At 38.7% G+C, this 17,457-nt stretch overlaps 1 protein-coding gene across 1 annotated transcript; it reads left to right on the top strand.

Moving 5' to 3' along the window:
- Positions 1-1,290: 1,290 nt before the first annotated feature.
- Positions 1,291-5,174, top strand: LOC139465745 (protein HEXIM1-like). Its single transcript, XM_071247587.1, has one exon. The coding sequence runs from the start codon at positions 1,390-1,392 to the stop codon at positions 2,260-2,262; it is 873 nt and encodes a 290-aa protein (XP_071103688.1). The 5' UTR covers positions 1,291-1,389; the 3' UTR covers positions 2,263-5,174.
- The last annotated feature ends 12,283 nt before the right edge of the window (positions 5,175-17,457 follow it).

Genomic DNA, 17,457 nt, shown 5'->3' with positions numbered 1-17,457 from the left:
AAATATTTTCGAGAATGAGCATACATAGTTCCACTTGCCAATGTCACACAAGACCACAAACAAGTAAAAAAGTGAAGAATACATTCATTTTGAAAGGGCGTAACCAAGGGTCGGAGACACAAAAACAGTGTTGCTTATGCCAGGTGTATCGAAAAAAACAATAATGGATGTACATATGGATGAAAACGTATTAATAGACTGATGTCAATGGAATATTTGTTGCAAAGAATTCCATGTTACCAAAGGTAATTACCATTCCATGTTTCTATAATTTTCGCAAAGAATTAAAGTGCTCTGAAGAGGAAATAAAAAAAATCAAAAAATCTAGAACAGTCAACAGTGGTCATTCCTGTTTCTAAACAGAATTCGACACCCACCCCTTATGAAGACCAAACCAAAATAAATCCCACAAAACCCAAATTAAAACTATCTATAGGAAACAAAAACACTTTATTATTTTTTTATATAAAAACACATATTCATTTATCATTTTAAATTTTATTCTAAATTGTTCTAGGTGTAATCAAAGTAATTACTATTCACAGCCTAAATGAAAATAAACCATATTCATATAGTAGTATATATTTTATTCGAATTTGTTAATTTTTCAGATGTAATCAAAGTCATTACTGTTCACAGCCTAAATAAAAATATATCATATTCATATATCATTATATATTTTATTCGAATTTGTTCTAGGTACAATCAAAGTAATTACTGCTCACAGCCTAAATAAAAATATAGCATATTCATATATCAGTATATATTTTATTCGAATTTGTTCTAGATGTAATCACAGTATTACAGGTTCACAGTCTAAATAAAAATATGGTAGTAAGGGGGAAATAATACATACTATATATGCTTTACATCATGTCGTACATGGGTAAACTAGTTTTATTAATATATACATGGCATTTGTATTCGGGGGTACGTCAAGTGACTCCCTTTTGACCACAGGCCATTTAACTTTACCAGCTACTAAGTTGGAGTTACTTCCCTTGAACCAGGTGTCTATGTCGTAGGAATATTACGATCGATTCGGTGAAAAATCCTAAACACAGATGTAAATGGACTAGTATATGCTAACTGTCGATAATATAACATGATTAACACGTTGTGTGCAGTATCATTGTCATTAAATAGCTAATCAAACCACTGATCTGTCATTATATACTCATAACAACATGAACACTTTTCGTCAAGGAACTACTTTGTCTCGCGGAAGGTAACGCGTCTGCTCCGCTATAAAAGCACTAAGCATTCTTCAACATTATCAGTCAGCAAGCCGCTGGCAGTAAGATTGTCAGGTTAGAATGCTACAGTTGCCAACTTCAATTCATCGTATTGTATTTGTCAAAATAGATTTCGAAGTCGATTCAAGTGCGTATGATGGAAGTGGAATTTTCAACGGTTGATGTTGAATCTAAGAAGATTTGTTGCGAAAATTCTACTGTTGTCAAGATGTCGAAAGACGATGAAGATGTGCTGAGCGGTACATCGGATGGCGATGTTGAAAATAAACAGCCAGAGGGAGGGAGTGAATCTGACAACCAACAAAACTCGTTAGGTCAGAGAAAGAAACCACGGAGAAGGGGAAGGCATAAAGGTGGCAAACATCATCGTAAGTGGAAACCTTATAACAAGTTAACATGGTCTGAACGGAAAGAGTTAGAAGAGCGCGAGACCATTCGGGCGACGATGAAACGTGAAGAAGCGTTCGCGTCAGGACATCCCGTTGCACCCTACAACACCACACAGTTCCTTATTGACGATCATATCCAAAGTGAAGTGTCCCTTGATTTGATTGGTAAAGAAAATGATGTCAATGGTGTTGGACTTGGACGGAATGGAAAAGATGGTTCTTTCGGTAGTGGTGAAAGTTCCGAGGAGCCGTGTGGCAGCGGTGACGAAGATGACATGTTTCTTGCAAAAGAATTCTCAGAGACTTATGACAACATACACGCTGAAAGATTGCAGATGATGTCAAAAGAAGAACTTATCAAAGACTATCTTGACATGGAGAGAAAAGTTGAGAGATTAGAACGATTAGCAAAAGACATTGATCAGCATAACCCAAAGGGCGTTAATCGAGATGGGTCGACAGGGGACAGGGACAGTTCTGATGGCCAGTCATTGAGCAGCAGTGGAGAGGAGCCAATCGATCTCGTCAGTGTCAAAAAGATAGAAGAAGAAATAAAAAACCTGAAAGATGAAAACAGCCACCTGAAAGCAGAAATCGGAAGACTGAAGAAGATATAAGTAGTGATGTGTTCTGTGTTTGGTCAGTTGTTTACATCGGTCATGCAATCTACAGCACTGGCATTGAACAGGTGACCGAATTCAGCAACTTGGGACTGGCTCATTATTACCAGAGGGGTAGCAGGTAGTAATTGCCAAACTCTGCCTGTCCACGGTAAACTTTATTGTTGCATTTACCAGTCCCTCATATCATCAGGTTTATTTCATATAACATAATATGTGTATAATTTACTCATTTGATAAGGCTTTATACACACTACTGCCAGTTGTCGTTTTGTCCTAAAAGAGACATAGTTGAACTGTTGTTTAAACTGACCAAAGCTCTGTGTGCGTCTAACTTGCGTTCGTGTCAAATGAGCCGAAAATGCAGACTCTCCGAGACAATGTACATGTGTTCTATAAGATTGACACTGAATGCGAGATTGCGTCCGACATGTTGTACATGAACCGTTCTCCTTGTCCGATGAATATTGATTGACATCTCTAATTTGCGAAACAGTGAAACGGTTGTCAGATTTAAGGTTTTAACCTGTTAAGTAACGAAAAGGGAAAGAAGTGATTGTGCAAATGTGCAGCAAATGTAATTAAAACATTGTATCAGCATGTGTTGCTTCATGCGCTTTGTGCGCTCATTCTAAGTTCATTTCATAATGATCATCCATACTAGGGCATTTTTTTCAAGAATTCTAGAATAAAATGATTAACAGCGGTCTCTATTTGTTGAAATGATATATTCATATTTTTATACAATTTTTATTTAGACGTTTGTGGATCATTTTGCCACAGTCTTTCCTTTTTCTATAAAATTTGGAAAAAAATATCAAAAAAAAATGTTTTATCTTGTGAAGCCCAGTGCTTATTCCTGTTTTAAGACAAAGTGTTATGACGAATAAAATCATTGAAATACCGATTGAAAAAGAAGTTTGTGATTTTCACAACTGTCCAACATTGTATTTGTGAAGTGTTCGAAATGGTCAACATGCCATTCCAACAACTTGGAAAGTTTCAGCAGTATTACGTTGTCTTTTCCATTGTATAAAATAAAGTTCCGTAAGAACATTGTGAATTTCTGCACCATATTTGAACACCGGTAAAGAATGTAACCTACATTCACAGTGCGGTCCTCAAATAGTTTTGTCTGTGGAATTGGTAGGTGTTGTTAATTGACCAGTTTACCATATTGCTTACTATTTGCATGATGCCAAATGTACTGGTTATAGCGATCGTGACGTGATGAAGGTCGCTGAGCTTTAGAGGTCAAATAGTACATCTACACGAAGATGTTAAGGAAATGATTTAGATTCTTCACAATTTTACCTTCCTTCCAAAATTTATGATTCATAGATGGAGTGAATTGAGGCTATTTTTCATCATTTCAATATCTGATGTAGTCACCCGTACATGATATTCGATGGAGTGTTTAAGGTACTACTATTTGTGTTGGGGAAAATGTGGCAAGTTTCCTTCACATTGTAACTTATGGTCCGCAGTTGAGATTCCAGTTAGAATAGGCCCCAGAGGGGATTTAATGGCCCGAGCCGGAGATGACTTGGTTCATCGCTCATGATATCAATCACTGGATCCCCAATTGTCCTGTCCAGATTTAACAAACTTGAATATTAACAGTTAACCATCGTTTGGCTCGAATCGTACTGAAAGCAGTGTAAACAACAAATTATGTGACCAGTAATTCAAAGGAGTCTACTAAATTCTCTTTTGATAGTAATTAGTAGATGTAGATGCAATATTACGGCTACTTTACCAGTATACCATTCATATAAAGAACAGATCAGCATGCTGGCTGGACCAGGGTTGTCACTAAGTCGAAATAGATGCAAGATTTGTCACTTATTTCTTCAGCTAACCTTGACTTGACCTTCACAGATTCTAAGCAAGTTTTCTTTGACATTTACATGTGAGGGTAAACCTGTGAAGTGCGCATTCAGTTGGTTCTCCTTATGATCTAACCAATTAGATTTGATTTTAAAGCGGAGTACAAAAGGTCTGTATTTTGAACAGAGGCCATGTGACATGCTGCGAGACTAAATAATTGTCTTCTCTGAATTGGATTGGGTAAGCTGACATTTTGTCTTTGAACTTCAGTGAACTTATTTTGAATTGCATCAAGATTTTTTGGGAATGTGGTTCTGAAAAAATATTTCAAGCATAGTACGTAAACTTTGCACAAATGACAACAAAGGGCCTAAGTGCATTTTACTGTTTTGCTGTATACCATGGATAGACATTGCCCAGTAGTCAGTTTGTCTGAGACAGGTGAACGTTTCGTGGGACAAGTTCTTTTCATCGAAAGTTATTTTACATAAATCACTAGTCCTAAATGAGCTGCAAACTAGCTGGGTATGAACAATGATGTCTACTCTTGCATACATTTTGCCTGATTTATACCCAAAGCCACATGGCCAACTGTTTCATGTGAGTTAATATTTTGCATTCATATTCGCATTCATGGGTTGGGGATATGGGTTGCCCAGTTGGTACTGTATTCAATGTGCAGAGGTTCATTCGTTACTTGTGTCGGGTTCCGCTGGTCCTGAGTTTGAATTTCCAAATCACCTTGCAGTGATCCTTGGTCTTTAAGCCCGAGTGTAAGACAAGTAACAATCTGGACAGACTAACTGTTTTGGCATAAGATCTGGTTACTTTTCATAAACCACTAGTCTGAAACGAGCTTTGGATATGCAACCTTAGAAAATCATTTTCTTCGATTGGTCCAAATTACCGCATTGCACTGGTCCTCCTGGTTTGTAGCTGGTCCTACTTGAAAAGACAAAAAAATATTTACATTTTCTGTCTGTTGGATTCAGTTAAAATTTGTAGCAAAATAGAAGCATTGAGAACTGGTACAGAATTAAAGCCCTGGTGTGCTACAACAGTAATACTAGTCAATGAGGTCTACCGATTATTAGTCTTGGGCTAGCGGACTAGAGCATGAATTTCAAAGGCTAGTTGTGTCTGCCCCTGATGCCTGTGACTTTTCTCCCACATAAGTAATGTTTTAGAAGGTGTTGAACTGATCTCGCTGAAACTTCAGTCAACCAACTGATGATGGTCAGATTTACTGATCATGTAAAAGGGGTTCTACTCTTTCCTACATTTTATATATGTGTTTGTCCCCATTTGATTTCCTGCATATATAATACTCAAAAGGTTGAAAGAACACTGATTGTTTCATATTACTTTAGTTAAATATAGTAACATGAAAGAATCGGGTGTTCTTTAACTTCTTTTGAGTTGTATAGAATGATGTCAGTTTGTTCGCTGTGTCAAAACAAGCAATCGATCATACAATGTTGTAATCAATTAGAAGTAATTTGGGAAATTGTCATACGAGATACAGGAAAGAAGTAGTTTCACAAATAAATCAAGACAAATATCACATAAGTCAGCTTGTCTTGTGCTACAAGTCATTGAGGATATGTACCATGGCTAATATTAGCAATATATTTTCTTGAGTCCGTGACCTGAGTAGTTTGATTATAAAGTTGAGGTATATGTCAATCAGTTTATATGTATTATGAAAAGTAGACTGAATTTCTTTTCCAACTATGGTCCATTTCATTATAAGTTAGTTGGAACATGTCTAGAATTAAATTACCAAATGGTTACGTTGCGGATACGAAAATTTATACAAAGCGTACTCTTGATAGTGCAGTAAGATGAATGGCAGGGCAGTGCCCTTTTTTTAAGTAACTCAACCAACCAAATATTTTACATGGAACCAAAACTACATATCACACCTGTAACAAGCCACCCGAGAGAAGTATTTCACTACACTTTTTCCATACGACCCGTCTCTAAATGCGAGTGACATTTGTCTTAGACAATTAGAAGTCCAACATGATTAAGGATGGAGAGATGAACCGGAATTCAATTTCCTCTACAGAAAAACATTGTCATAATTTTGAATGTTCACAAGCGTGAGATAATTTCGTGATGGTTATTGGCACATGACATGGTCAATTTCCTTGACCTCGTTTTGTGTAATTTAGCTTTTAAAAAGTTGAAAATGGCAAAGGACGAGGTATGATAAGAACCCTTTTTGGGCCACAGGATATGCATCATTTATAAAATGAGGACACCCATCACTGATCATGAAAGTTCTCAGATGTGTTCATATGAATGAGAATTAAGCTTGGCACCTTTTAACAAATGAATGTTTAGCACTCTAATCGCTACATAGGAAAGGCGAAAATCGGTCAAAGGCTCATGTCAGGTTTCCAGGTTTCAGGAAGTGATTTTAGCTCACCTGAGTTAATAACACGAGCATATATTGGGCCATGGACTTGCTCATACTAAGATTTATTGTTTGGGAGGTTTCTCGGCAAGATGAATCAAACAGATAACTGTATCCATTAGAGTCATACTGATACATATGTAAATGTAAAAGGTCAGGGAGGGGCAAAGAAACAGTGCTGCCCTTGTCTATCTCCAACTGAGTCAGAATTAACCATCTGTGATATGGACAGATTACTGGGGTAGTTATTGTTAACAAAATCTTCAGATCACCATCCAAAACATACACGCGTGATACCCTCTATCATTCATTTTAGCCAAAGGTATGTATTTGATCATGCCAGAAGTAAAGTTTAGAGAGTAGAAAAGAAATCTGATAGTAGTCATCTATTTCAGACATTCAATGTACACCTAGCAGCCCCATGAACATGAAACAGTTGTTTTTTTAAATTTGACCTGTTGCCGCTGATATTTTTGACTAATGCACAAAGATTATTGGTATCAGATTGTTTACGTGTATATTTATAAGTCCTACCAGATCTAATGTTGGTGCTGTTTATCAAAGGTCAAGGTCATCTTTGAGGTTATTGTGAAACATAATTTTTTGCCAGCTACTGTACTTACACTTGTACTATCCTGAGATTTGGGTAATTGTTGGATCTTAAGAATTTGTCTTCATGAAGTCTAAGACCTAGAAGTAATATGTTTGAACCGGAAGTGGATGTAGGTACATTAAGACTTTAAGCTTTGAGGAAATGGTGTTTATGCAAATACATGCAAACACTTCTAGTTGTCATATAGGGTCGGTCCTCCCACATTAAGCTGGCACGCCGTGATATAACTGGAATAATGTTAAAAGCGGCGTTAAACCAAACTCAGTCACTCACTATAGGGTCGGTCGGGTAGCCTAGTGGTAAAAGCGTTCGCTGGTCACGCCGTAGACCCGGGTTCAATTCCCGACATGGGCTCATTGTGTGAAGCCCATTTCTGATATTGCTGGAATATTGCTAAAAGCGGCGTAAAACCATACTCACTCACTCTAGTTGTCATAACAGTATTTGCAAGGTTTCCACCAGTACCCGGTGATAGATTTCCAAAATTTTGTACATTTGGGAAATCAATATTCAATACTTGTGACAACATGGTGGAAAACATAGTGTTCTGTCAGATGAGTGGTGTACGTTATGTGAAGAATATACTCGACACAGCATGGAAACAGGGATGCTGAAGCAAATATAACCTTTTTTATTAGCTGTTTATGAGGGGAAGTATTTGAGTCTTTGAACACCAATATTTAGGGTGAAGGACACAGAGCCCTGACCTTTCAGACTCTGTTTTAAGAAAAGACCGCCTCCGTGGTCTAGTGGTAGATCAATCGCCCAGAGAGCGGAAGGTCCGAGGTTCGACCCCAGGTCGTGTCATACCAAAGGAGTTTAAAAGATGGTACTTGTTGTTACCCTGTCTGGCGCTAGGCATTAAGGGGCTAAAACAGGGACTGGTCGGCTCAGAGTCAGTATAAGGGTGCTCATTAAGATTGTTCACTAGCCAATATATTAGCAAATATCGCGATGGGTGCTTCTTAGAGCGGGGCGCTTATTACGTTGAATACGGTAATTCATGCCAGCATCATGCCACAGATATAGTGATCCCCATGTGTCAGTCCATCCATCTCCCTCCCTGCCGTCTTCATACAACTTCTATACTTTGTCATGTTGCCCTGAACCAATATATTTAAGGATGACCTAATGAATGTACACTTCCAAAAGAACAGAATGGCCACAAATGAGTTCCCACCGTGTTGAATGATATGGAATAAGCACTGGCTTCCATGAATTGTTATATGATATATGCCAAATATTTCCTTGTTACTTCTGTGTTTTGTTACACTTTATATTTTCAATAAAATGGCATTTCTTTTTGTGCGTTTTGTTCTCTTTGTTCATCAAACTACCCTGATGCTTGTTTGTTGATTAATGCCATACTCAGCTCTGTGACAGCAGTCTGTAAATAATCGATCCGGGTTAGAAAAGATCCTCAGCATCCCATGCTTGCCATAACAGTCGACTTTGCTTGTCGTCAGAGGTGACTAACGTGATAGGGTGGTCAGGCCCGCTGACTTGGTTGATGCATGTCATTGTATCCCAGTTGCAATGATCGATGGTCATGATATCTATCACTGGATTGTCAGATCCGCCGTCATATAGCTGGAATATTGCTGAGTGCAGCGTTAAACGGCAAACAAATATACAATACATGATTGAAAGTTGTGTTTTTGGTTTGATAATTACTGTTTCTTACTCAATTCATTGTTAGATGACAAATGATTGATGTTGTGTTCAAAGAAATTTTAAAATTTACACTTTGCTATTGGCTTTCATGACAAGAATCTTCCTTGATACCATAACGATTGAATTATTGATTCAGTGTTGCAAGAGGTGGACATAATTTCGAAAACGTCAATTTTGCCAATTGCTCAGCCACAACTGCATCTATCATTGTGTAAACTGTAATTTAATGAAGATGCTGTAGGCATGTGGAGGTCTTGTTTTGTAAATGGGATTTTCTTGTCCAATTCTTTACAGTTGAATGACCTTTCTGATCTTATGTAATATTCCAGCAAAATTAAGACTATATCTTTCTCACTTGAGTGAGTTAAAATTTAAAATCACATCGGCAATATTTCAGCCGTATCGTGACTATACAATGTAATACGTAGTATACACTCAATTTAGGGTTATTAATGTTATTTGAGATATCATGTTCATAGAAATTTGAAAATTCTCACTTTTTGAGTTGCTTGTAGAACTCACACAGCACTTCGCAGTAGATAGAAAATATGCCCAACTCAGAATTGATTGTTTTGATAAAGTCCAGTTTGACCTTTTATCCCCTCATATCTAAGGACATGGTAGTGTGGGCGACTATGCCCCATAGCTGTACTGGTAACCCTTTGTATTTGATGGTGAGCATGTGGTTGTCGTCCTTTTACCCAACCTTGCATTTGCCAAGCTTTCCTTATTGAATTCATGTATCTGCACATGCCCATCACCTGATTAAGTCTGTCGGTTCATTATTATCCCCCGTCACGAAGTGGGAGGGGGATACAGGAATGGGTGCCGTCTGTCCGTCACATTTGATTTCCGAAGCAGAACTTAAAAACCATTCAATATTTCTTAACTAAACTTTGTACACATATTGCTTAGGTTTTGAAATGGTGCCTTTTGTCACTTGGAGATTTTTAACATTTTTCATTTTTCTGGTTTCCATGGAAACACGTTGGACTTTAGGGTAGGGTTCATTTCCGGGCTGTAACTTGTAAACTATTACATATTTATTCACAAAACTTTGTATGTGTGTGCAGACCTGGGGATGAATTGTTGTCTTTTGCCAATCAGGGCATTTGATATTTTTCCGTTTTTCATGAAATATATCAGACATAGTGCATTTTTGGGTGATATTTCATCTGAGTTGCAATTTAGAAACAATCTTACATTTTTTACATTCACCCCAACCATCAGTTTTTTTATTACAAATCATGGTATAAGCTATTCCGATGATCTAACAAACATTATTCTGCACGTGGATACGAAAGCATCCTAGGCGGGGGATATGAGTATTTTATGCTTGTTGGTTTAGGAATATATGACCTCACATTTTTTATCAGAACTCAATACATGATAGCGGGTCTATGGGTATGTGTCTTCAACTTGAGTCATGATTGTTTTACAAGACCTGTGAAGATGCGGGGTAGAATAGGTCTTCAATCCAGTCATTGATATTATAATCCACAACAACCAACAAATTAATCAAGGCTGACCACTAGGGCTGGGATGGGTAACTCGGGTTCTGTGGGTACTGAGTAGGACCCAGGTACCCACAGAACTACCCAGGCCTGTGGTTAGTCACATGATTATATTGTTTAACTGCAAAAATTATCTAGAACTCTATGGTTACACTATAAGTGACAAATGTCCACATTTCTTTCCGACTATGCACACATTCCTTCTGACTTTATATGTTTGCATAAAGATAAAACTTCAGTCAGCTTCAGTGTATGCATGACCAGATCATTAAATTCCTGTATCTAAATACATTTTGACAGGAGTACGGTCAAACATTTCCTAATCAGACATTTTGTACCCAACTTGAGACCTGCAGCGGGTACCCGGGTAGGATCAGGTAATAGGGGACAGGTACCCGGGTAGGATCAGGTAATAGGGGACAGGTACCTGGGTAGGATCAGGTAATAGGGGACAGGTACCCGGGTAGGATCAGGTAATAGGGGACAGGTACCCGGGTAGTAATTTGGACTCATCCCAGCCCTACCGACCTCCCATTCGATTATATTGTCACAGGACCAGCAAAGGTTTCTGTGGACCATGCTAACCTAGAAATTCGGCAGGCAAATTTGTACTTCCTTGTCCCCCAATGCAGGTCCATGTCTACAACACCTAAATAGGTAAGCTAAATGTGGATTCAGTTCAGATTAAACAGTAACGGCTCGGAAACACTGATATAGAATACATGATGGGGGCGTTCCAAATAATGTACAACCATGAATATCAAATAAGGATTATAGCCATTTTGGCAGACTGCGTTTTGAATAAATGTGTGCCCAAATTACCTTTTCAGCATTTGTTTGTTTGAGGATCCAGCAAGATTAATCCTTTGTGGGAAAAAATAGATGATAATCTTGTAAAAAAATCCTGGTCTTTTATATTTTGTGTCACCCATGTATAACATAACTAAAACATTCACATGTATGGCATAAAATCCATAAATGATCAAGACTACTTACAAGTGTAATATTTGATATTAATGATAAGAGCAACATTAATCCTGATCAGTTCTATTCAGGACGGAACCTTGTGGTAAAAGAACTTAATGACCTGGCTTTTGGGAAGTGTGTAGGTGTCTTGCTCTTTATATAGATCCAGAGAGTCAATTTTATAATGTCACTTCTGTCAGACAAGAAGCTTTTAGTGAGAACCTGTAACACATGTCATTTGATGTCATTCGAACAACAGCTGTTCAGAAGCAGTTTTCCATACACACTGATGTTAGAATATGGGATTATGTTTGGTTTGTAAATGTATCACTGATCATGAATGATTTTTGCCATTAAGCATTTAAGATGTGAAATTAGATGCCATTGTTATAGATTCATGTTATGAGGAAAACTTTCATTGAAATATCTACTTGCACTTATGTTGACATTAAAATGTTGTAATTATTCTGTTATAAAAATCAACAAACAGAAAGCTATGAAACTGAAAATAATGGACAGCAGAATATTGGTTAATATTGTATGAGGGGGCACATCTTCCTGAGGCAAGGGAGTTCACTGACTTTAAAAGTCCAGTTTCCACCCTTGCCGAACTAGGCTTGAATTCCTGGGCTCGATCGTGGCGCCAACAGTGGTTATTACGATGTATGTCCCTTGTAACCCTCTCCTATGGACCAATCAGATTCCAGCTCTTATATCACTTGCATTTATTTCAAACAAAACGGCGGCGCCCAGTGATCTGATTGATAGTCAAGATCTATATTGTGATAAAACGGGTCTTACACGAAGTGCATCAAATCAAGTGAGCACCTTGATTAGAAACATGAAAAGACTTGGAAATTATCTGTTCACAACGAGTTGGCAGTGCACATGCTTTGCAAATCCTGCAATCGACCGAAATCTGTACGACAAGATTTCGGTGCATGATTTTGATTGGACTATGCATAGACTCGTTAGTCCAGCCAAATTGTAACTCCATAATTCCTGCCTAGTTCGGCAAGGGTGGAAACTGGACTTTTATAGTCAGTTAACTCCCTTGCCTCGGGAAGATCGAGGGGGCATGGTGGCCCAGTTATCAAGGCGCTGCAATTCTCTTGGGGATGCCAGAAACCTATTATTCCAGGTACCTGTGATTGTGGGTTTGAGTCTGGTGCTGTGATGATCCTTGTTAAAATTGGTTGTCAGCAACCCATGCTCGTCGAAAGACGCATGTCATTGTATCCCAGTTCGTAGATCGATGCTAATGAAGTTAAACACTGGTTTGTCTAGTTCAGACTTATATTTACTTGATATAGCTAGAATAGTGCTGAGTGCGGTGTTAAACTACAAAGAAACAATTACACAATCCATCCCGGTTTGCCTTGATTATGTTTCTAGGTTTGTCTATGAATAGGTTTGTGAAATGACTGATTGTCACTGTTCTCCAGGGGTGTTGGGGTGGGTAGCCTAGTGGTTAAAACATTCGCTCGTCACGCTGATGGCTCTGGTTCGATTTCCCATATAGGTACAATGTGTAAATCCCATTTCTGGTGTCCCCCGCCGTTGGAATATTCCTAAAAACGGCGTAAAACGATACTCATCCATTCGTTGTTCCCGAAAGGCTTAAACTGTGTTGCTGTATAATGAGACTGCCTCTTCATAATGTTTCTAGGTTTGTCTATGAATAATACTGGGTGTGGCGTTAAACATGCAAACTATATAACTGTGATTGTCTCAATACACATACATATCCTTCTTTTTGAAATGTTTGCTATCAATTTTGGACTCCATTTTCAAAATTTCTGGATCTATCCTTTCTGTAAATATCTAGAGGCATGTGTCTCTGAGTTTCCTTGTGCTGAGTTGCATCCCCTAGTTGTGCCAGGATCTTCTTATCATGGATTTGAATCCCAGATTGATTTGATCATGATTCTTGGTGCTCATGGACTTTACTAAAGTGGGGAACATGTAGTTTTAGACTTTATATGCAGTTATAAAATTGAAATACTGTTAAAACTGGTTTAGACCCAGCTAATTTATATGGTTCGGCTGTTTGACTGTCAGTTTGATCACTGACCATTTAGTGCTTTATGGTACATCAATGGATCATTTCACCATGTGAGACTCAGTAGTCTAGTGGATAGAGTGTCTGCCAGGAGAACAGAAGATGGGTGGTTCAATCCCTATCCTTGTCATACCAAAAGATGTTATATGATGATACTTGTTGTAACCCTGCCTAGTGCTCGACATTAAGGAGACAAAACAAGCACTGGTTGGCTCAGAGTCAATATATGTCTGAGTGGGGTATCCATGTTAAGCTGTGGCATGGTATCTCAGTGGGCTAGCACTATAGAACCGGAATCAGTCCAGACTAGTATGAGCATTCACACATATTAATCACTGGATTGTCTGGTCCAGGCTTGATTATTTACAGGCCGCCGTCATATAGCTGTAATATTGCTGAGTGCGGCGTTATAAAAAATCAACCAACCAACCAACATGCACCTTAAACCCCATTTCACCTCACGTAACCTTTAACCCATGTGGGTGGAGAAGCACTGCAGTCGACCCCGACATCTGTCATTAACACAATTCCATTCCTGTTAATCACCCCCCTGACTCTTAGTATCTTATGAGCATGTAACAAGTTGTATGACATTTTGCCTGTAACAGTAAACACTAAAGAAGAACTATGCTACAAGACGGAATTCCAGCTCTTCAAATGAAAATACTGCTCTGAATGGCCTTGAAGGGTACATTCCTGCTGACACAAAACATGCTTGGTTGTTCAAGTATGTCAGGCAATATTCTGCAATGGTAAATGATGTTTTTAGGAGGATGTGTTGCTAAATGGGTAGCATCTTGGTGTTTGTGTCAGTGGTTATCATGGAGCATCCAATATGTCGGCGCAAACAAGAATGCAGCATCCATAAGCTGTACCTATTTGACTCCCGTCATTCCTGCGTCCTGAAGGGATCCTGGGCAAAACATGCCCCTTGTACATTCTTCTGTGAAGATTTACTGGTCCACAGTGTGTGAAATGACTGATTGTAACTGTTCTATTCGTATTCGTTACCCTATATTCATGATACGAATCATATTCGTCTCATAGTGTATTCGTTGCAGCCCTATTTCTTATACCATTTATTTTGATGAGGCTCCTGCTACCCTCGTCGGGGGCCTCTATATATAACAGGGATCAAATCCTTCATCACTAGGATTATAAGGCCATTGTTTCAACTGGTTTTTCTTTGCATCCACTAATGTTGTTCAATGCCGAGGTGGGCGGTCGGTTAGCCTAGTGGTTAAAGCATCCGCTCGTCACGCTGATGGCCTGGGTTCGATTTCCCACATAGGTACAATGTGTAAATCCCATTTCTGGTGTCCCCCGCCGTTGGAATATTGCTAAAAAGGCGTAAAACCATACTCACCCATTCATTGTTCCTGAAAGGCTTAGACTGTGTCGCTGTATAATGAGACTGCCTCTGTGGTGTAATGGATAAAGTGTTTGCCTAGAGAGTGTATGGTCTGTAGTTCAATCCTTATCATACCAAAAGACCTCGTTACTCTGTGTGGTGCTTGGCATTAAGGGGCTAAAACAAGGACTGCTCAGTTTGGATCAGTATACTGTGTCTGAGTGGGGTAAAACTGTGGCATGGTATCTCAGTGGGCTACCACTATGAAACCGGCATTCGTCTGGAATAGAACAAGCATGTGCACACATGCACGTACAATATCCGACTGCCTGGACAGAGGTGTGGCACGATACATGCCACAATGTCATTGGTTCAAGACAGGTGTTGCTCAATCTCATTAAAATCCGATCTTAGTTAAAGCTATCACTAAACAAAGATCTGAGGACATCCCATTAAGGGTCATGTCAGAACGACTTTTCATCCAACCAATCAGAGCGTCGCTTATCAGATCCTGAAAGTGACAGTCTGAATGTGTTTTCTAATCATGCAACCACGAAATATTTAACACGGGCTATTCGGAATGACAGTTACGTTTTTTTTTATTATATCCATACAATCTAGGCCATCTATAAGAAATTCCAGAATGTTCTTCTTATAAGTTTTAATTTTTTTAATCGAGAATACGTCAAAATATGTTTCGCCAGTTTGAAACTAGTGTCATAAAACTCGAGAAAGCTGCCTTGTGATTGGCTAATGTCGATTTCTTGTCAGTCATTTCATTGGTCGGTTCTGACGTGACCTGTAATGGGATGTCTTCAGATCTTATAGCGGTAGCAAAAACTAAGATCTCATTTTAATGAGATTGGGTGTTGCTTGATATCTCAGTGTGTGTGTGTGTGTGTGTGTGAGTGTGTGTGTGTGTGTGTGTGTGTGAGTGTGAACACTACTCAACTTTTGATAGGGATATTTCTTGATTCACCACACTTCTGACATTGCTCAAAAATGGTATAAAGTGTCTCAGGATCTTTATCAAAAGAGTAGTATACACACAGGTTCATGTATGTGATCTGTGCAACTTTGGGCTGCACTCCCAGATCAATAACTGATGACTGTGAGATGACCCTTGCTCATGAGTATATATCGCAATGAGTATATTTCATGTAAGTAATAAACCTAGATGGCTTCAACTGAAATGATAGTATTTCATTACCTTGAAAAGGATGCATGTGGATGCATTGTGTATAGCAATGATGCAAAACAGCTGTCATGAGAATATTCTGATCGATAGCGTCAGCCTTTCTTAACTTCATCACTCACAAAATAAGATCCCATTCCTTATCATTTCCTTATAATTAGAACTCTGTATTTACAACTGAGAAAAAAATCAATAATAAACCTTTTTTTTTTTAATCTGCACATGACTCTTTTGTTCCTTTCTCTTTTTCAATGAACACCATGCAACCATTCCTGCACTTGTTCTTGCATCCCCCCCTCCCCCTCCCCCACCTGGTCAGCCTCTGCATCACATTCCCCTTTACTGCAGATTCCCCATCCTTTCATGACTGATTCCACGGTGTTACCCCCTTTCTCCATCTCAATAGTTCCCCCCATTGACCAACATACCACCTGCTTTCGCCAACCACAGGTCATGTCACCTCAGCAGTTACCTCCCTTTCTGCTTTGAAAACCATGCCGTTTGATCAAAATGAGACTTTCACAAATTACAAGTGTAAGCACACATTTTGTTAATGCTCCAATCCAGTTATGTCCCTTTGTAAAGGGGAATTTTTACCTGAATGTATTTGATTATTAGTAAGACATAGATCTACTTATTGAATGACAACTGTTGTAGAATGCTGTGTCATACACCTGCAAGTCATTGAGTGACACAGTGTATGTTGATGAGGACTGTTTTCTAGTCTGATTGTATAAACTTGTGATGACATATGTTTGGCCAAATCTTCACACAGTAAAACAGTTTTGTGAATTTTTACTGAGGTTTGAAGACAACAGTACACACACGCTGAGGGTATGAGAAACGAATGTTAAACAATCCAAAATTCTGACACAACAACGATTTGAGCCTTCATCAAAACAATAACAAAGGCAGTTTGTCGTAAATTATTCAGGTTTTTCTCCAGGCACTTCTTGGGGCAGAATGTCTATAAGGCAGGTTTTTCATCATGGAAGAGTCTACTATGATGCAGGTAGAGCAGGTTAGAATTGTCATTCCAGCGAGGTCATGTCCCAAACCTTGGACGGGATGTTTATTTGTTGCCTGCCTGTGTGTGTAGGGAATGTATGTTTAGATTTTAGTTTTATCACATTTGGGAGCTCTGTTTTGACCCAGGTTCAAGGAAGTGTGACATGGATTTCAGACTGAGTGTTTTTACCATAGCTTTTAAACTCACGTCTGCCATTTAACCTGATAACATGCGGACATCCATCGCAGTCATATCTGTACTAATTCTTTAGTTGTTGAAAGCTTGTTCGCTAAGCAGATTATGAAGTGTGATCCCGTGTTGAATAAAACATAACCTTTTCAGCATGATCAGTCCATGAATAAAAGAAAGATCAACAACCACTGTCGGTGTCTGCCAACCTTGAAGTTTAAAGGGGGACTCTCCACTTTCGGGTAAACCTGCAGTCTCGATGTTAGGATAAGTGCCTTGTGTGAAGTGATCAATTGTTTCTGTATTATTAGAGTAATAAGTAACTGTCAGTGGTTGGTTGGTTGGTTGGTTTGTTGTTTAACGCCAC

Source organism: Haliotis cracherodii, unplaced genomic scaffold (genome assembly GCF_022045235.1).
Source record: "Haliotis cracherodii isolate W230 unplaced genomic scaffold, xgHalCrac1.p SCAF_18, whole genome shotgun sequence".
Taxonomy (NCBI): domain Eukaryota; kingdom Metazoa; phylum Mollusca; class Gastropoda; order Lepetellida; family Haliotidae; genus Haliotis; species Haliotis cracherodii.
The sequence above is the reverse complement of the archived record's forward strand: the minus strand, read 5'-3'. Positions and strand labels throughout refer to the sequence as shown.

What these genes read in the sequence shown, in the direction of transcription:
- LOC139465745 (XM_071247587.1), top strand. Translation starts at nt 1,390, where the DNA reads ATGATGGAAGTGGAATTTTCAACGGTTGATGTTGAATCTAAGAAGATT.